This window comes from Perissodus microlepis, chromosome 8 (genome assembly GCF_051167445.1).
Source record: "Perissodus microlepis isolate ML-2025 ecotype Zambia chromosome 8, ASM5116744v1, whole genome shotgun sequence".
NCBI classification, from domain to species: Eukaryota; Metazoa; Chordata; class Actinopteri; order Cichliformes; family Cichlidae; genus Perissodus; species Perissodus microlepis.
Genome location: NC_140468.1, coordinates 16,310,037 through 16,331,447, shown reverse-complemented (window position 1 = coordinate 16,331,447; position 21,411 = coordinate 16,310,037). Strand labels below are relative to the sequence as shown.

Here is a 21,411-nt window from a genome sequence, read left to right as displayed (position 1 = left end):
CTTTCAGTTCTTGCTTTTGTTTCCTCCTCATGCAAAGTACAGCAGAAAATACTGACTGACTACTTCAGCTCAGTGACGCAGATCCCCTCTGGATCAGAAATTAACCCTTGACTGATGTGCGTGTTAAGACCAATTAAAGTGCAAAGTCAAACAATTTAAACTCCTAATCAAGTTAATGACTGTTAAGAGGGGGGATTGACCAGATAACACCTTTTGTTCTCTTCAGACATCAAGCGCTTGTTCTGGTTAAATATTATCAGAGGAGCTGACTGAAGAGACAGGGGGGCTTGTACAGAGGGGCATAAAAGAACCTCCTTTTCTCCGCAAAATGCATCGGCACCCTAACCCTCCCACAGACAGAAAAGAGTTGTAGTCTCGCCTGAGTGTTTGCCCACATAAACTCAGTGGGATTACTCACTCTGTTTGTTCGTGACAACACTGCACCAATGTAAAGTAGCCCCGAAACCTTGGCCTGAGGCCCGTCTGAATTTTAAGTGACCAGTTTCCCCACTTGTGCGTCCCTGCACATCTCCCTCCTTTTTTCCTCTCTCCCGTTTCCACCCTGTTGCTCTTCAGGCCTTGCTTGCTTCTGGAGGAACGTACACATATCAAGGGCCTCCTTTCACTCCCGAGGTCCAGGAACGATATTTCTTATTTCACTGACTTGCAGGACAATCCCGCCCACTGTCACCTCATAGCTCTATATAAGACAGGGAAAAGGACCTGATGATAAGAAGTCGGTCTCAAGACAAGCCCAGCCATGCAGTGTAAAGTCCTCGCCTATGTTGTCCTCCTGACTCTGATAAAGCATGGTGAGTATTATGGATGTTTACAGAGGCGGCACTGATCTTACTCTGGCTGATGACAAGGTATGAGGTGGGCTACCTCAGGTGGGCTATAAGTGAATCTTTTAGTATGGATGGTGCATATTAAAGACCTTAAGTGTTAGACATTGTCAGCATCCACCTGACCTTTATGTTGTGTTGATTCCTGGATTAAGTTACAGTGTATGTAACAGAGCGATATGACAGTATGTGAAGTGAGACATGAGTGATTTTTAATATTCATGTAGCTTTTGTTGTTTTCTTTATAGGCCAGTGTGGCCAGTGCTGCCTAATGCGGCTGTTGGGTTTATAATGTCTGGTGAAGTTCAGCCGCTTATTAAGTGGAAGTGGCACAGTATTAACAGCCCATCAGACACAATGCATCACAGCTTAACTTCTAGAAAATATGTAATATAAACCTGGTAATGCAGTATAAGTCTCTCTCCACCATGTGGAACTTGAAGTGACATCAGTGAGTATAAACGAAAAATAACCTCTTGCTCTTTGGTGCATCAGCACGATGTTTGCTATTAACTGATTTGAGGTGCTTTTCAAAAGTAGGCTGTCAAAAGCGTCAACAGTACAGTTTGACCTCCATTCTTCGGTTTCTTGTTAATCTGCTTTGATCGACCCATCATTTAGCGAGAAGCGTAAATAAGCGCTTCATGCTAATGGAAATTTTTCCACCGCTTTGTGTTACACCTGCCAAGAAGTGTTTATTGTACTAGCTACTAATTAAGCTGATTGGATGGCCGGACCTGTCTTAAAGGCCTTGTATTTGCACTGAATCAATAAAGTGTAGTCAGATTACTGATTTACTCTCAGGGATGAAAAGAAAGAATGTATTCACTGTTCATTCAATTTAAGTCAACAAACTGGACAAGTGTTATTTGTTCAGCCTTAGACAGCTATTTGCTTTTACGGTTTTACTTTGTTCTCTGTGCCTTCTAATGACATTTATTACATAATTAAGTCAAACACATTAGAAAGACAATTTTGTATCCTCCACATGTTTGTGTCCTGGGTTATTTTTGTTTTTAAAAGAACTCAAATGGTTCTGTTTTGCATCAGCAAAAACAGGAAAATGCCATAAGGTCATGTAACTGGTTCATCAGTCAGTTTCGCGGCAACGTTTCCAGTTGTAAGAGGAAGATTGTGATATTTCTTCTTTCTAAAGAAGAAGCTGTTTCACAAATGTTACACGACAAGAGTTAAACAAAAAAACAACCCAATAACTCAAGAAGTCATGGCACTTCTTACCAAGTGCACTGGAAACATTTATTGAATATGTAACAACTTTTGATCATAACATAGTTTTGTCTGTAACATAGTTTTTTTTGGTGGTGGTGGGGGGGGGGCTGGGGGGTTCCTGAAATGCAGACCCAACCACACAAAAAAGGGTACATTGCATCTTACAAGCCCTCATGTGTTGAAGTAAGGAGCCTTAATGATTCCCGTTTTGTTTTTTTCCGTCCATCTCTCTCTACTTTCAGTGTCTTCGAGTGAAATTCAGGCCAGTCCAAATACAAACGCAACCCTCCCCTGCAACGTGATGCTCTCTGCTGAGGGGGACAACATAAACCAGTCTCTGATCACAGTCAGCTGGATAAAAAATGGCTCTGAAATCGCCTCGTTTGGAAAAGCAGCAACGCAAATAAAGGAAGGCTTCAGCTGGGACAACGCTGACTTCGTCAATGGGGACTTCTCTCTGGTCGTCCTCAAAGCCAGTCTTGACCTGCAGGGGATGTATGAATGCACCATCAGCTACAACTTTACTATTCTGCACTACAGTAACGTTACATTTAGTATCGTCGGTACGTCTTGGTTCTGTTCTCGTGGTTTTGATTCCTGTTTCTCACCTATGATCACATCTGAATCTAAAAATTAAGCTCAACTCCATTTCTTCTTCTCCCCCCACCCCCTTCAGCATCTCCCACTCTCTCAGTTCCTCATCAGTGGGTGGTGCTGGAAACTAAGACCCAGCTTAAATGCCATGCAGACGGTTTCTACCCTCCTCCTGTCTCTTTTTCCTGGACCAGAGCAGGAGAAGTGATTCAACCTCCCTACCAGGTTGAAGGTGAACTGACCCCAGATGGATACTACAGGGCTGTGGGCAACCTGACCTTCTATCCTTCCCATGAGGACCAGAATGTGACCTTTGGCTGCAAAGTCTCACACAGTGGAAACTATCAAGAGCTGGATTTTCAGCTCAGTATCACCCGTGAGTCACTGAGAGTCACTGTTTCCATATTAATGGCCTTACTGCCTCATGACCTGTCAGTATTTCTCACAGTATTTCTAATATTACATCCTCTATCATTCCATAACGTCACTTCTGTTCTTTAAATCCTTTAATCTGATGAAGCCTGTGACAAAGCCACAAGCTTTTTTAAAAATACTTTCTTTGCCCTTCTTCAGGTCCTTCCACTCTTAGGCTTTCTGTCCTGCCGACAACCTCCAAAAACTCTCCTCTTACTCTTTACTGTGACGTGGAGAGTTTCTACCCAGAGGAAGTGTCTGTGTCCTGGTATCAAAATGGCACAACCCTCCCTGACCTGCCTGTCACTGAGCAGAAACCAGATGGGAGTTACAGAACCAGACGCTACTATACTTTAAGCCCCGAGCAGAGGGCACAGCGTGGCAAGGTGGAGTGTGCCATGAACCAGCCTGGTTTAGTGAATCCCGTCAGTAGCTCAACATACCTGGACAAGCTGGATCCTCAGAGTATGACCCAGTTTTTGATTGTGCAATTCACAAAATTATAATGAAGTAACACAATGCTTTGACTAAAAAAAGGTACCAGAGAAACAACTCTGGCTGCCTAAGAAAAGGATTGCTTGGATTATTTTCTTACTGCCGGTCCTTCTTTGAATCATCTGATAAATATCTCTCTCTGCTTCCTCTTAGATGAGGCCCCAGTGCTGAATAACTCGGCCAAAGCAGCCGTGGCTATGATGTGCATCTCTATAGTGCTGGTCTTCCTGCTTTGCTTTGGCTTTTCTTGGAGGAGAAGAGATGGTGAGTCAGAGCTCACCACGCAGCAACTGCAGCAGGAGATTTGTGATATGCAAGGCATTGAAGAAATGAGGCAAATTCTATTTTTGTCCTTTGTGACTAAGAAGGAGGAACTAAGTTTGTACAAAACCTTTAGAGAGAGGAGGAAGTTGTAGTTTTTTTATTCTCGGAAAATCCACATACTCGAGAAAAGCCTTGAAAAAGTTCTGAATAATAAGAGCGTGACTTCACGTTTGTCATTTTCTCCCACTGTAGTTTCCAAGTAAGCTTCATCATTATAGAAAAGCTAAAAGCATTACAACACAACAGCGCCCCCTTTTGAATTCTGATCTTTATCAAAAGAGGTCCACCGACACCAAAGAGCTGAATCTGTTCATCTGAATGCTGTGTTTTCACCACTCATCCAAATTTCTGGGATTTCCTTACGCGAATGATTGTGCTTGCATGAAGACATTTTAGTCCACTGATGTTCACTATGGCATTATTCACCTTACTCCAAGTGTAGAGCTGTGGATAAGGAATTTAAAGGCATATTTGTATGTGAATATATCACCTTATCTCTCTCTCTCTCTCAGTGTCTCTTATTTTATAATTCCTTGTGACCCTGCTCAGAGAAACAGAAATCTCTCAGCGTGTCAGGGATCATCCTCCCTCCCCGAGTGATAGTAGGTCAAAAGGGGAGGGTGTCGCTGAGCATTGAAGGCAGGAGGGTGGACCGGGTGCAGACCGCATGGTTTCTCAATGACACCCCTATTCTTGACAACTCCCTCGCAGGTAGGATGCGTCGCATTCTCCTTTTTTTCTGTGATCCAGCTGTTACACTTATTGTTTGAATGAAGGAATTAATTTACACATATTTAAAGCACAGCAGAATCAATCTTTAAAGCAATTTTTGGTGATGGAAGCTGGTTGTTTAGGGAACTGGGGAAATGAAGTGCAAGTGTTGGTGCTATACATGTTGGATTTTTCTCGCAAACACCCTTTAACATCCTCTGTTTCCCCCTCTTTAACACATTGATTCTGCTAACAATTGACCACCTGACACTCACAGGGACTTCCAAAGCTAACTTTAACTGCCTCTGTAACCCCCTAATCACCATCCATCTACCCTATGGTCTAACTCTCACCTCCCCAGTGTCAGAGAAAGGTCCTCTGCTGCCCTCCAGAGGTGAAATGGGTTACTACAAGCTGCATACTCAGGGGCCGCTGCACTCGTCCAAAAACGGCACTCAACAGCTGATCTCCTCGCTCACCTTCATCCCCAAGATTTCAGTCCACAAGGGTGCTGTGTTTAAGTGCCAGGTGTCCTACATAGGCAAGGACAAGATCGTGGAGGAGAGGGTGTCGGAGAAGTTCACTGTTCTGTGTAAGAACATGTTTTTTTTTTCTATTATTCAGCTTATTTTTGTAATTCCTGCAGCTGAATCACTTGTATGTTTTGTTGCCCAGCTCCTCCTGAGGTGTCAGAAATACAGCTGGCAGAAACACAAAGAGACTCAGGTAATTCAAGGAGATTATCCTTTTGTATTGCATGTTTAAAGTTAACCTGTTTGCAGGAGGCTACCATTGATGACATTTCCATCTTCCAGATGTCATCAGCCTGACAGTCCGAGCGTCCCATTTCCATCCAGACGTCATCACTTTCCGCTGGTTCTGCCAGGGCGGTGAGCTCAGCCCCGTGGCGTCCCAGGCATCGTCCTCCCCTCGGCCCAATTCAGAGGGATTCTTTTCGGCCTACAGCCAGTGTAAACTTCCCCGCGCTGAACTGGAGAAAGGAGCAACTAAAGTGTGGGTCAGCGTCCACCACATTGCCCTGAAGCAGCCCATCACCCGGGAGACCAGAGGTAAGGATGAGGGATGAGGAGGGAATGGGGGAAATGTTGAAAAATCAAAGATTATTTTTTTATTTTGATCCCAAACAGGATTCATCAGGAGGCCGTGCGTGTCTGAAATTGTCAGCTCCACCATTTCCCAAGATCAAACTCTAGGATGTGAAATCACAGATTTCTACCCTCCGAACATTTCAGTGACTTGGCTTAGATTCAGGGAGGGAGAGCAAGATGATGGAGAGGAGGAGGTGATAGAGGGAGGAGAGATATGGGGCCCCATACAGACTGAACCCAGACGCTACAGGGCGACAGCCACTCTGAAGAGAAGGGCAACAAATCAGGAGAAAATCGACAAAAGAGGAGGGATTATTTGTAGAGTGAGACACTGTTCCCTACAGGATCCTGTTGAGAAACACTGGAGAAATGCTGACATTGGTAGGACTGACTGACGCACTTTTACCTGCTTTTTAAACTGCACAATTAAAGTCTCAAGGATGTTCCAACGGTAACTATCTGTATCCCTTGTTCCTCAGTCGCTCCATCCATTCCTCCATCAATCTCAGTCTGCTGGAGCAGCGAAGGCATTGGTGTGTTCTCCCTCTTGTTGAAGGGAGGTCACCCAAAGGCCAAGTTACAGTGGTCAGCAGGAGGACCCACGCTCTTGCCACTGGTGTCCAATGAGACGGAGGAGATCGGAGATGACGGACAAAGAGAAATGAAAAGCGTGTGTGCCCTGGAGATGTCCACAAGCCTACCGAGTCAGACAAACGAACCGCTGAAGAGACAAACAAATGGATATGCAATAAGTACTGACATACATAAATATCTACACGTAAAAGGAGATAGATAGATAGATAGATAGATAGATAGATAGATAGATAGATAGATAGATAGATAGATAGATAGATAGATAGATAGATAGATAGATAGATAGATAGATAGATAGATAACCTTTCTTAGAGTCAAAGATGGTATAAAATACAGATGGAACCCACTGGTTTCTGATGGTTTTCAGTTTAAAACTACACCCACACTGGCTAATGATCTGGGACTGACAGCTCATTAGACAATGAGCTTTTCATATCATAGATAATCCTCCATATTGTGACCAAAATATACGAAACAGACTCAGTTTTATTATTTTTGCCATGCAACTGTCGCCATCTGCTGGCCGTCGGATAGAATGCAGTTTACGTACACCTGGAAAGCTGAAAGTCTGAATGCTTTTTACTGTCTATGGTCTTGTAGACTAAACGTGGAATGCTATCCCCTAGGATTATTTTTAAAGGAAAATAAACACTTAAGTAAATCTTTCTTTGGTGTGCATTAAAATGTCCACTTTCCTTTTACAAGCGAGGGTGATTGTAAGAGAGCAAAAATATACAGCTCTGTATGTGTTTTTTGAACTTTCATCACTTTTCAGAAACAAAAGCGGCAGTCACAGACCCCGACATCGAAGGAATACAGTACATCGACGAAAACGTGGATGAGGAGAATAACACCATAGACAGGGATGAAGACTCGACGTCAGACGTGGTCGATGACGGCGAGAAGGACGGGGAGGACGACCCGAGCGCGCTGCACATCAATAAGGTCAACTTGAGCAGGGTTCTCAAAGAAAACGAGAGGGCACGTCTGAGAGTCTGCGTGGAGATCACGCACCCTGCTCTCAAGCTTCCTGTTTACCGGACATGGACAGGTGAACACTTAAGCCCTCCTCCTCTTGAAGTAACCCCAGTAAGGCCAGAAAATCACTTATCGAGTACTTGCTGTTATCTATCCGTGCAGGAAAAGGCTAATTCGATCACATGGAGTAGGGGAGAGTTTTTCTCATGTTTTGCTCTTTTCCTCTTCCAGAGCCCAGTGAGGAGAATTCATCCACTGCATGAAAGTCCTGCACCAGTCTATTTCTATTATAATGTATCTAATATTTATCCCCTCAGGAAATATGAACTATTACTGATGTTTTTAGGATATCCAACAGTTTATGATGTGATCATGCATTTATTTATATTCTTAGTCTATTCTTACTCTGACATCCTTTTATTTTTTTCCTTCCTGCTTATTTTTACAAATATTAATTTTTTTTTTACAAATAATGTTACAACAGTAATTGATTGGCTTTAATCTGCGTTTTGAAATAAAAGCTAAATATTCTAGTCTTTCAAGGCTCTCGTGATAATGAGTTATTAGAAAAGGTTACTGCAGCAAGCCTTATGCAAAGGAGATATCTGTTGTTGGTCAACCGACGTATCGGAAATTACTTCTCGTTTTAAAAGGCACTTCTGCTTTTGACGCTGGGGTTTTGTTTTTTGTTTTTTTACTCTCCACTCTTGACCACAGGAGCACCGCCTCCGCAGTGCTGCGAGGAGGTGTTGTGCGGCTGAGCCCAATAAATATATAACTTCTTAGTTCTTTAGCTTGCAGCTTCTGCCTTTCAGTTCATAGAGCAGCTACTTCTGCTGCAAATATGTTAACAACCTCCCCGTAGATACTGCAGCGCACCGTTTCAGTTCTTTAATTGTAAAAATAACGGTTATCTTACTTCCACCTCTTCCATGTTGTAGAAATTGCATATTATTTCCTACATATAAAAACATAAACAGCTGCTTAACTGCCATGAGAAATTGTTCTATATAAAAATAACAGAGCCCTAAAATTTGCCCCAGAGTTACAAACCAAATGAAAAGTGAGAATAATTGTGACTTTGTGAGCATTTGATTCGATGGAGACAGTATGAAGGGCTAAAAACATTTTCACTAAGAGATATCTGCTTAATAGTGGAACTTAGAGGTGAGTCACGTCCAATGGGTCAATGACGTCACTGGAAATAAGGTATTTTTTAAGAAGCTAAAATCAGATGAAACCAAATTTGGGACATGCGCTTTTTTAATGCCAATGTGACTCATTCGTGCTCAGTTGACCTGATTCTACAGTGTGTCATGAGCGGGGGAGGGGGGGTGGTTTGGAACAGGCCACCTTCACGCCCCCAGATGTTTTTTTGTTGTTTTTTTTGTTTTGTTTTTAAGACTTGCAGCGATCAGCTGACTCATGTCGCATCAGCTGGAGCTATTTCTGAGACTTTGCACAGCTCTCTATGTACCCATAAAAGGCATTGTATTATTATCCTTCATATGCAGCAGCACTCGGCAACAACTGGCTGGTGAAGTCACCCATTTATGATGCACAAAAAGAAGATTCATAAAGTCAAGAAGCTATCTTCAGAAATATTTTATTGCTTGTGCATATGCCTTATGATTTATTTTTTGTAACGTGAAAATAATGGCTCTGTCTTGGTTTATGGGTCTCTTTAAATGGTTTCTAATTCAGTCAAAAAGTCTCCTCTGTGTTCCATTTCATTAATGTATTCATGCAAACAATAAAGATGTGCTTATTTATCTGGCGGTCTCAGTCATTTAATCATGAATGCGTGTTCTCAGGTGGATCCTGGCAGCGCCGTTTCAGAGCAGCGCTTCGGTATCTGTCACAGTTTTACGAACTTTTTTTTTTCCTGTGGCTATGCTCATTATTCACATCCGCAAAGTCTGCAACGCGTCTTCTTGTGTTAACGTGTGAATGTGTGTGTTAATCTGTCTCTTCCTCATTATCATACCCCGGACATATGTCAGTTCTAGGGGGAGGAAGTGAACGGCCACTAACAGCTGATGTGTTTCCATCCTGGACGCGCTTGGCTGCAACTTTCTGTTGACTTTCTGCCTGGTTGCAAAGACCGCTTAGGGGGGGAAACTAAAGTGACACGGTGCTTTGGTTTGTCCATGATTTTTTTAATAACGTCAGATGGTCAGAGAGTGACCAAGGAGGAAGCGTAAGGATGGACCCTGAAAGTCCCGTGTCCCGCATGGAGAGAACTTTGTGGACAGTCTGGGTGAGAAGCCGTCATCATTTCAATCCAAACCTGTAACGAAAGGAAATATTTGTGTTTTAAACTTTTAAGTCCGTCAAACGTGGATGTAAATAGTCTCTCTTCCTGTGTGTCAGTGGGTCTCTCTCTCTCCACGCATATCCGTCTACGTTATAGCAATGTCTCTGCTTACCCCCTCCCTTTTTCGGTGAGAGAGAGAGGGAGGGAGAGAGGGGATGTCTGTGAATCACTGGCATGTTCACGTCCAAGACAAAGAAGTCTTCTCCATGTTTATTTGAACCTGGACAGTTTATTTGAACCTGGACAGGTTCAAATAAAGTAATTCTTCAAAAGTAAAAACATTAAGTGCAAATCAAAGCTTAACCCAGTTCAAAGATATCTTTTGTCCATCTGTTGGAACAGCTTCTCTGTTTTAGACAGAAGCCTTTATTAACTGCTGAAACCTTTTCTCTTTCAAAGTGCACATTAACCTGCTGGATGCTGATTGAGAGATTATGATTATAGATCACAGCAGATCTGATTGTTCTGTTGGTCATCAGCTGGAGACTGTCTGCAGTTCTTTCTGAGAACTGATCCTTGTAATATGTGCGCTCCTTGCAGTTGCAGCATTAGTGAGATTCCTCACAATGCATCCCGGAGCGCAATGACTGTTTGAGACTGTTATTACACAGGAGACAGTCTTACAAACAGGAAACGCAGGTGTACCATTTACTGGGTTTAAATTTCAGAGTCCTGATTTTATTGTTGTTCACTTCTGCTTAGGGTGCACTGATTTATGTTTCCTGTTTGGGGATTTTGTTTGTTTGGGTTTTTTATTTTTCATCTGTCACAGCCATAGACTTTGGAATGATCTGTCTGTCCATGTTAGGATGTCCCGCTGGTTGCCTGTTTTTTTAAAACACATGTTGAAACTAATTTAAACTACTTGGCTTTTAACCCAGAATGATAGTGCTGTGTTCTTACTTTGTCTTCATCACTGTTTTTTATTGTTTTATTGCTGTGTCATGCTTTGCTGCTTCATACAGTTCAATTCAATTCAATTTTATTTATATAGCGCCAAATCACAACAAAAGTCGCCTCAAGGCGCTTCATAGATACAGAGAAAAACCCAACAATCATATGACCCCCTATGAGCAAGCACTTTGGCGACAGTGGGAAGGAAAAACTCCCTTTTAACAGGAAGAAACCTCCGGCAGAACCAGGCTCAGGGAGGGGCGGCCATCTGCTGCGACCGGTTGGGGTGAGAGAAGGAAGACAGGATAAAAGACATGCTGTGGAAGAGAGACAGAGGTTAATAACAGATATGATTCAATGCAGAGAGGTCTATTAATACATAGTGAGTGAGAAAGGTGACTGGAAAGGAAAAACTCAATGCATCATGGGAATCCCCCGGCAGCCTACGTCTATTGCAGCATAACTAAGGGAGGATTCAGGGTCACCTGGTCCAGCCCTAACTATATGCTTTAGCAAAAAGGAAAGTTTTAAGCCTAATCTTAAAAGTAGAGATAGTTTCTGTCTCCCGAATCCAAACTGGAAGCTGGTTCCACAGAAGAGGGGCCTGAAAACTGAAGGCTCTGCCTCCCATTCTACTTTTAAATACTCTAGGAACAACAAGTAGGCCTGCAGAGCGAGAGCGAAGTGCTCTAATAGGGTGATATGGTACTACAAGGTCATTAAGATAAGATGGGGCCTGATTATTTAAGACCTTGTATGTGAGGAGCAGGATTTTGAATTCAATTCTGGACTTAACAGGAAGCCAATGAAGGGAAGCCAAAACAGGAGAAATATGCTCTCTCTTTCTAGTCCCTGTCAGTACTCTTGCTGCAGCATTTTGGATTAGCTGAAGGCTTTTCAGTGAGTTTTTTGGACATCCTGATAATAATGAATTACAGTAGTCCAGCCTGGAAGTAATAAATGCATGAACTAGTTTTTCAGCATCACTCTGAGACAGGATATTTCTAATTTTAGAGATGTTGCGCAAATGGAAGAAAGCAGTCTTACATATTTGTTTAATATGTGCGTTGAAGGACATGTCCTGGTCAAAAATGACTCCAAGGTTCCTCACAGCGTTACTGGAGGCCAAGGTAATGCCATCCAGAGTATGAATCTGGTTAGATACCATATTTCTAAGATTTTCAGGGCTGAGTATAATAACCTCAGTTTTATCTGAATTAAGAAGCAGAAAGTTAGCGGCCATCCAGGTCTTTATGTCTTTAAGACATTCCTGCAGTTTAACTAATTGGTGTGTGTTATCTGGCTTCATGGACAGATAGAGCTGGGTGTCATCTGCATAGCAGTGAAAATGTATGCTATGTCTTCTAATGATGCTGCCTAAGGGAAGCATGTATAATGTAAACAGAATTGGTCCTAGCACTGAACCCTGTGGAACTCCATAATTAACCTCAGTGTGTGAAGAGGACTCTCCATTTACATGCACAAATTGGAGTCTATTAGATAGATATGATACAAACCACTGCAGTGCAGTACCTGTAATACCTACAGCATGTTCTAATCGCTCTAATAGGATATTATGGTCAACAGTATCGAACGCTGCACTGAGGTCTAGCAGGACAAGCACAGAGATGAGTCCACTGTCAGAGGCCATAAGAAGATCATTTGTAACCTTCACTAAAGCTGTTTCTGTGCTGTGATGAGCTCTGAAACCTGACTGAAACTCTTCAAATAAACCATTCCTCTGCAGATGATCTGTTAGCTGTTTGACAACTACTCTTTCAAGGATTTTTGATATGAAAGGAAGGTTGGAGATTGGCCTATAATTAGCTAAGACTGCTGGGTCTAGAGATGGCTTTTTGAGTAAAGGTTTAACCACAGCCAGCTTGAAGGCCTGTGGTACATAGCCGACCATTAGAGATAGGTTGATCATATTTAAGATCGAAGAATTAATCAATGGCAGGACTTCTTTGAGCAGTTTTGTAGGAATGGGGTCTAAAAGACACGTTGATGGTTTGGAGGAAGTAATTATTGAAGTTAACTCAGAAAGATCAATTGGAGAAAAAGAGTCTAACTTAACATCAATGGTACTAAGAGTAGCTGTAGATAATATTACATCTGTGGGATGATTACTGGTAATTTTTTCTCTAATGATAAAAATTTTATTTGTGAAGAAGTTCATGAAGTCATTACTAGTTAACGTTAAAGGGATGGTTGGCTCAACAGAGCTCTGACTGTTTGTCAGCCTGGCTACAGTGCTGAAGAGAAACTTGGGGTTGTTCTTATTTTCTTCAATCAGTGATGAATAGTAAGATGTTCTGGCTTTGTGGAGGGCTTTCTTATAAAGCAGCAAACTATTTCTCCAGGCTAAATGATGATCCTCTAAATTTGTGACACGCCATTTCCTCTCCAGCTTACGAGTCATCTGCTTTAGGGTACGTGTTTGAGAATTATACCACGGAGTCAGGTACTTCTGATTAGAGACCTTAGTTTTCACTGGAGCTACAGTATCCAGAGTCGTACGTAGTGAGGAGGTGAAATTATTAACAAGATAATCGACCTCTGTTGGGGTAGCGTTCAGATAGCTGCTCTGCTCTGTGTTGGTACAGGGCGTTGAAGATGATAACAGTGGGTGGATTATATTCTTAAACTTAGTTACAGCGCTTTCAGAAAGACATCTACTTTGATAAAATCTACTCTCCACCGCTGTGTAATCAATTATTGTAAATGTAAATGTTATCAAGAAATGATCAGACAGGAGAGGGTTTTCAGGAAACACTGTTAAATGTTCAGTTTCTATGCCATATGTTAAAACAAGATCTAGAGTGTGATTAAAGTGGTGGGTGGGTTCTTTTACATTTTGAGAGAAGCCAATTGAGTCTAATAACAGACAGCACTTCATGAAACTCTGTTTGTTTTTTAAGTTAGATTAAAATATAATTGGATTGGATGTTTAATTATTTCACATTTCTGGTAGTGATGAACCCACATCAACTAATTGCAGTTCCCATGACATCTACAAAAAAACATTCAGGTCCTTTCATCTCTTTATTTTGGACTCACATCTGCTTTTAAACCACTCTCGCTTCTCTCAACAACCTGCTTTTCAGACGTGGCAGGTAGTTATTGTCACAGTTTAGTCGCCTGACAGCTGGTCTCAGTAGCCATTGTGACACTTGGTGATATACAATGAAAAAAAAAACAGATTCCGATGTTTTAAAGCCTGTTTCACCAGTTCGAACAGGTGACCCATATTCTGGAGGCTCGAGTCTCCTTTCTAGGTGCTTGGGTTTGAGTCTGCTTACTCACACTCCTTCTCCCCACTTCTGAGTCTATTGTGTGCACTTCTGTGTCCAATAAAGGACAAGATGCCCACAAACAAATCTTAATACAATCAAACTTTGTCCTACGTTCTTGATAACAAGCGACACTGGCTACTTGCTGGTGAACAGTGTGCACCAGCTACAACAGACAAATATGGGGAAGTTGGAGATAAAAGAAACAGCTAAACAAAGAAAATATCTTGAGATCATCAAAAATACATAAGTTGAAATAAATGCAGATGTTTCTCAGCGTAAACTAAATGCTTTATGTTTGCCATGTTGTATTTATAAAATGTTTGTGTTTTGGTCAATCCTGTAAAGAATGGACCATGATTTTTATTTTATTATTTTTAACAGGAGTGTTTGTTGGACATCTTAACAAATGAAACAAAAATAATACAAATAATTCTTATTTTCATTTTTATGCAATTCCTTCGTTTGTTTGTTTGTTTGTTTGTTTGTTTGTTTGTTTGTTTGTTTGTTTGTTTGTTTGTTTGTTTGTTTGTTTGTTTTTTGGGGGTGGGCACTGACAGGGTTAAAGTCTATTTTTTTATTTTATTTATTTTTTTATTTTTTTACTTTAATACATCAGCAGCTAATGTAACTTATAATCAATGAAGTCAGGATTCCATGGAGGCCGGTCAGGTTCTTCCTATTCATGGCTGTGTTTTGTGCATGGGAGTATTGTGGTGCTGAAACAGGAAAAGACTTCCCTGAAGTTTCTACAAAGCTGGAAAGAAACTATTGTGTAAATAGCCTTGAATGCAGTGACACTAAGAGTCTTTAAATGCTACTTGTGCATCTTTTAAAAAAAAACCATGGGCTATACAAACTGCCTGGAATGACTGAAAATAAATCAATGCGGGAAAACAAATATATTCACACTTTTGTCTTTTGTTGGATTTTATTGATGCTGCAAAATAAAGTGTTACATAATGCAAATTTCTTTTTCCTTCCTTTTTTTTCTCAGTACTACATAACTGGAGCTGTAAACAGATTCATCAGGTCACAGCCCGCTGACACTGTCAACAATGACCCAAACACAAATCAGGAATCTGCAGCTGAAATCAAGCACCCTCCCTCTGACTCAACAGAGGGTGACAGTAGCAGAGAAGGTGTCGAGGAGGAGCAGCTTGTCGCAACATCCTCTCTGCTGAGCTCGTCTCGTCCCGTTGTCGAATGGGAACTTTGCACCACAGAAATCGACTTAGGGGTTGATGAAGAAAGCATGCAGTACAAAACCCAGCTGAGAAAAGTCGACGAGAGCAAAGAGGATGGTGAGGGCAAGAGAGAGGAACAGCGCGACAAGACAGGAAATGATCATTCAAATGATTCAAGAGCAAAAGAAGATGAACGAGAGACGATGGAGATCGAAAAAATGCCCACTTGTGCAGGACTTGCAGGGCCTGGAAATGATGAACATGAACATGCTGCTTCTGGACCACAAAATTTTTCCGAGGTTGCAACATGCCAAGAAACAACTGAGGAGGAAACTGATGCTGAGAATGCAACAGTGAGATTAGGGTTGCCCAGTGATCATCCAACAAAGGAGGAAAAAATAAAAGAAACCCAAGTAAAAGGAGAAAAGGATCAAACGCATGATAAAGAGAAGGAAGACCTTGAAGCAGAAGACACTGAGAGAAAAGAAGAAGATGATGATAAACTGCGCAGTGAAGATGAGCGAGAGTTAAAAGCAGAAAACACTGAGGTAAAAGCATGCATAGCTGCAGGTATAAGTCCAGATGATATGGATCACATGCAGAAAGGAGAGGGAGAGGTACAGGAGCATGATGCAGTGTTATTGGATGATCGTTCAGGAAGGGAGGAACTTGTTAAAGAAACCCGACTGAAGGAAGAAAATGCTAAAGCAGATCATGAAGAGGAACAAGATTCAGTAGCAGAAGCCACTGAAGTAACAGAGGAATATAACAACATGCACTGTGATGATGACAATTTGGTAGCAGAAAACGACACGTTCAAAGTATGCATGACAAAAAGTCCAAAAGAGGAGGATTACGTACACGAAGGGGAAGGAGAGGTACAAAAGATTGATGCGGTGACCCAGGATCATCATCCAAGAGAGGACCAAATTATCAAAGACACCCAAATAAAGGAAGAAGATGATACACTTCATCATGAAGAAGAGCGAGATTTAGAAGCAGACACAGAGATAAACGTGTGCAGTATCAAAGATATAAGTCCAGAAGATCAGGCTCATACGTACGAAGGAGAGGCAGAGGTACAGAAGAATGATGCAGTGACACTGGATGATCATCCAAAAGAGGATAAAATTACTGAAGAAACTCAATTAGAAGAAGAAGGTGATAAAATGCAGCATGAAGATGAACAAGATTTAGAAGCAGAAGACACTGAGATAAAAGTGTGCATAACTACAGATATTAGTCCAGTACTGGATGATTGCAAGCAGGAAACAGAAGCAGATTTACAGAAAACTGATACAGCGACACTGGATGAACATCCAAGAGAGGATGAAACCAAAGACACTCAATTAGAGGAAGAAGATGATAAACTGCAGCATAAAGATGAACGAGATTTGGAAGCAGAAGACACTGAGATAAAAGTGTGCATTAGCACAAGTTTAAGCCTAAATGATTATGATAATGATCACCTGCAGGAAATAGAGTCTGAAGTACAGAAGAATGATGCAGTGACACTGGATGAACATCCAAGAAAGGATGAAACCAAAGAAACCCAGTTAGAGGAAGAAGATGATAAAATGCAGCATGAAGATGAACAAGATTTGGAAGCAGAAGACACTGAAGTACCAGAAGAAGATGATAAAAAAGACTATGAAGATGAACAGCAGTTGGGAGCAGAGGGCACTGAGGTCCAACTGTGCAAAACTACAGATATAAGTCCAGTACTGGATGATCACCTGCAGGAAACGGAGGCTGAGTTACAGAAAACTGATACAGCGACACTGGATGAACATCCAAGAGAGGATGAAATGTTCAAAGAAGACAACTTAAAGGAAGAAGGTGAAAAAACAGATCATGCAGATTTGGAAGCAGAAGACACTGAGATAAAAGCGTGCATTAGCACAAGTTTAAGTCCCGATGATGATGATAACCATCGCCTGCAGGAAATAGAGTCTGAAGAACAGCAGAATGATGCAGTGACACTGGATGAACATACAAGAGAGGATGAAATTACTAAAGAAACCCAGTTAGAGGAAGAAGATGATAAAATGCAGCATGAAGATGAACAAGATTTAGAAGCAGAAGACACTGAAGTACCAGAAGAAGATGATAAAACAGACTATGAAGATGAACAGCAGTTAGGAGCAGAGGGCACTGAGGTCAAACTGTGCATAACTACAGATATAAGTTCCGTACTGGATGATCACAAGCAGGAAACAGAGGCTGAGTTACAGAAAACTGATACAGCGACACTGGATGAACATCCAAGAGAGGATGAAAGCAAAGAAACTCAATTAGAGGAAGAAGATGATAAACTGCAGCATGAAGATGAACAAGATTTAGAGCCAGAAACCGTTGAGGCAGCAGAGGACAATGATAAAACTGACACTGAGGTGAAAGTGTGCATAGGTACAGATATAAGTCCAGAAGAGGAGGCAGAGGTACAGAAAAATGATGTAATGACACTGGAAGATCATCCAATGACAGATAACATTAAAGAAACTGAGTTAAAGGAAGAAGATGATAAAATGCAGCATGAAGATGATCAAGTTTTAGAATCAGAAGCCTGTGATGTTATGCTACAACTGGACTCCCAAAATGTAATCAAGTCAGAGGAGAAAACAAGTCAAGTTGAAAATCAGCTCTCAGCTTTTGGAGACCAGCCAGATGCATCAGTGGCTATGCTCACTGTTATCACAAAATCTTATGCCATGACTCATAGCAGTGAAAATGATAAAGGTGAGAAAGAGAAGTGGGTTGAGACAGAGCGGCCTGCCGTCAACGAGACAACAGGAGTGCCAGATCTGGACGAGAACATCGGAACAGAAGCAGAAGACACTGAAGAAGAAAATCTTTTAACTGAATATGATTTATCCGGTAAAGAAGCTGCACTGAAGACTGCTTCACAGCTGCACACAGCTGGATTCACAGATAAATACGAGGAGGATATGAGAGTCCCAGGAGTGCAGACCAAAACTAGGCAGACCGGTGTGACAGTAACAGATATTTCAGCAGAAGAGAGACTCATTGATCAAGACCAAGAAAAAGAGGAGAGCGTCTCCAGTGAATCCTACACCGGAGAATTTTACAACGAAATTATAGATTCAAGCACCTCAGTTACAGTAAAGCCCAAAGGCGAGACGACGCAGGAAACGGACGAAGAATTTAAAAACACTCTCCCGGGGATCAGTGAAGGCCAGTGTGCCGTGCTGCAGGAACTAAATACTCCAACGTGTGAGGAAATTCAAGAGGGAGTTTCCAAATATAACAATGAGCTTCGGGGGGCCGATGAAAATACAACACAAAGGTTCCTGGAAGCAGGAGATTGTGAGGAAATCCCGGCAACTCAATTACCAGAAGAGGTGGAGAGCGGAGATCAGGAGAGCCTTGAAAACAGTGGCTGCAGGACTGGAGCTGACTATTTACTGCTGAAGGAGTCCATGGAAGAGAAACAAGAAAGCAAAGAAGAGACTGAGACGAGCTTTGGTTTGTTTGCGGAGGAGCACGAAGGAACACCGGACCTTGAACTAGAGGCAGAGAGAAAGCTTGTTGAAGGAATAATTCAAGAATCGGGACTTGACAAAGAAGAAGGAAAATTACTGACAAGTTCAATGAAGACAGAGGTGACTGGAACACATGTTGGTTTAGTGGACGAGACTGAAAGGAGATCAGAAGGGCTGCATGATGGTGGCAGAGGATCTACAGGAGGTGAAACAAGAGAAGCGGTTGCAGCAGCAGAAGTGGTTGGATTCGTCATTCAGGAGTCAGTAGCAGCCATAAAGTTGGATCAAAGCATCAGCAGACCGTTAAGTTTACAAGAAGACACGAGTGAGTATGGGTTTGTGAGACCCTTAGCTGAAACTGAGCCTATATCAGTTGATGATAGCTCTGTTGAAATGCAAGATAAAGCCATTGAAAAAGAAGGAAGGGGTTGTGAAGATGAAGAGGAGGAAGCAGAAAATGGAATCCAGACCTTAAATGAAATGGATCTACAGATAACTAAAGAAACTGCAGGTGAGCTAATCACAGAAAGAGGCGACAAAGAGATTCCTCTGAATGCAGAATTGGAAATATCTCAATACTCTGAGACTCAGGAGATAAACAATCAGTCGCCACACAGAGCATTTGAGATAAGTGAGACACAAATAATAGTAGCTGAAACAGCTGACGAGCCCAGACCAGAGGATTTGCCAATGACGTCATCAGAGGAAAAAGGTGGTTCAGTCAGTGGACATCAAGACGTAATTGATGAAGAAATCCTTGACTTGTGGATTGAGGCGGTGATGTCAGAGGACACTGATGAGATTAAACAAGAAGAGCCCAAGCCACTGGACGTCAAAACAGACACTTTAAATGAGGGTGAAATATCAACAGAGAATGAGAAAGTGTCACTAGCAGAGGCCATTTGTAGGGAATCTGAGGCAGTAAGTGACACAGAAATGTCTTCATCAACTGTGGAGTCTGGATTTTTGGACCAGTTTCTCAGCGAATCGTGTATTCAGAGTAGTGAGACCCAGCTGCTGAAATCAACGAGCACTGACTCACTCCAGGGGATCCATGAGCTGGTGGCTAGCGTGTCCACAGACATCTTTGGTGTTATCGCACAGCCTCAAACTCAGGACTTACTGACAGAGGAATCAGCCGAGACAGAGAAAGAATCGGTCGCTGATATAGAAGCTCAATCACATCTGAACCAGGAATCTCGAGAAAAAGCAGAAGAAAGAGCTGAAACATTAGAGACTGAAAGTGGATCACAGAAAGCGTATGAGGATGTTGAAGAAGCAGATGTAACAACAATGACAACACAGAGCTCTCCTTCGCATGACAAGAAGGCAGAAGCTGAGGAGGAGCATCTTGAGGTAACCGCATCTGATTCTTCAGATGAACTCAAACCCGCTGAGTCTGAAGAATCTGAAAGTGACTCACAAAGTGAACCTGAGAAGGACACACTGAACTTGTCCTCACTGAATAGACCACAGCCTGCACATTCATCCTTATTCCCTGTGCTAAACGAGGCCCAGGTAGCCGAAGAGCCAACAATCGAATATGAGAATAAGGTATTGTTTCTATATGGCATAAAAAATTTTTTGATTAAAATCAAACAATGTTCATAACAGACTTTTGGGGCATTACAGGTGGATGGCCCTGTGCTGGACTTTGCTGTGCAAAGGTCACGAATTGCTGTTAAGAACCCTCGTGTAAGGCCACCTAAAAATCCCCGCTCCCTGCTCCATATGCCCTCGGAGGAACCCACACCCACACCTACACCATCTTCACGTTTGCCGGTCAAACTCCCTGGAGGTGTGCCTTTAGGAGGCATAGGTATTGGAATAAAACTCCCTGGTAGGTCACTCATGATACATGAATCACAGTATCTTAGTCTTGATAGTCTATTAAGACTTTCTCTGGTCTTTATATCCTGTTATTTTCACAACTTCCAAATAATTTCACACGTTTGCTTTTCTTAGGGCTCGGTGCTGGATTTCCTGTTTTAAAAAAGATACAGCGGGCAGTGAGAGACGAAAATACCCAGGAAACAGTGTCACAGGTACTGCTAAGAGTGTTTAAATACCTGTTTTTTTTTCCTCTTAAGTTAAGATATATATATGTATCATTAAAATGACGGAATTACCACAGGAACCTGAAACAAAGCCAGAGGAGAAGAACGACGCTCCCCCACAGGAGGAGGAGGAGGCACCGAAGAAGCCTAAATGGATGCCACCAAAACATCCCGGGTAAGGATGGCAACAGGGAAAAAAAAAACAGTCACCAGAAAAGACACGTCCTGTTTCTGACTTTTTAAAAATGTATTTATTTATTTTTCTTCTGTGTCCACAGAGGATTTGGAAATCCCCTGATGGCAGAGCTAAAGACCAAACTGAAGAAAACACCAAAGGAGTGAGAAGCTCAATGGCTGCGTGCAGATACCTTTTGTGTACTGAGAAATTGTTCTTTATGTCCCCTACTTGTTCAATGTAATTTGTAAAATAAAGATAAACTTTCTTGCATGAAAACAGTGTTGATACAATTAATCTCAATTTAAAAAACAAAACAAAACAAAACAAAGAAACATGAGTTCCCTTGTATGAGCAGTCACGAAAACATTTCTTCTCCAAACTGTTCAACTTGAGTTGCCACCCTAATAAACTCATTTCTAACCCCTACTCTATTTCTTTTCCTAAATGTCTATTCAAACATGGTAGAACAGTTTGAATTGACATACCTATTATGCACAGTGTAGAAAACTAAAGGGGAATCTAAAAAGAAACAGATCAGAGAGCTGCGCACAATGTTATAATGAATACTGTTTTAAACCTCCTGGAGCAGTGGTATCAAACATAATGTCTGGAAGCGAAAATCGCCACGACAAAGACTTCAATGCAGCCCACTGGATGACTTTTATTAAGTTGTACAACTTTTCCTACT

At 41.8% G+C, this 21,411-nt stretch overlaps 2 protein-coding genes across 3 annotated transcripts; both read left to right on the top strand.

The window, feature by feature from the left end:
• Nucleotides 1-534: 534 nt before the first annotated feature.
• LOC146381691 (hemicentin-1) lies at nucleotides 535-9,066 on the top strand. Of its 2 annotated transcripts, none has more exons than XM_084937798.1 (13): nucleotides 535-812; nucleotides 2,318-2,638; nucleotides 2,752-3,045; nucleotides 3,243-3,548; nucleotides 3,732-3,842; nucleotides 4,452-4,613; nucleotides 4,975-5,205; nucleotides 5,289-5,339; nucleotides 5,429-5,683; nucleotides 5,762-6,103; nucleotides 6,202-6,474; nucleotides 7,092-7,367; nucleotides 7,526-9,066. In XM_084937798.1, exons 1-13 carry the CDS (start codon nucleotides 761-763, stop codon nucleotides 7,555-7,557), a joined length of 2,706 nt encoding a protein of 901 aa, XP_084793924.1. In that variant the 5' UTR covers nucleotides 535-760; the 3' UTR covers nucleotides 7,558-9,066. The 2 variants fall into 2 exon arrangements, with proteins under 2 accessions (XP_084793924.1, XP_084793923.1); XM_084937797.1 differs by having other exon boundaries at nucleotides 4,891-5,205.
• Nucleotides 9,067-9,145: 79 nt separating this feature from the next.
• On the top strand, nucleotides 9,146-21,230 carry LOC146381690 (uncharacterized). The gene is made up of 6 exons (XM_084937796.1): nucleotides 9,146-9,554; nucleotides 14,796-20,042; nucleotides 20,121-20,328; nucleotides 20,454-20,533; nucleotides 20,623-20,720; nucleotides 20,824-21,230. Exons 1-6 carry the CDS (start codon nucleotides 9,501-9,503, stop codon nucleotides 20,885-20,887), a joined length of 5,751 nt encoding a protein of 1,916 aa, XP_084793922.1. The 5' UTR covers nucleotides 9,146-9,500; the 3' UTR covers nucleotides 20,888-21,230.
• Nucleotides 21,231-21,411: the final 181 nt, after the last annotated feature.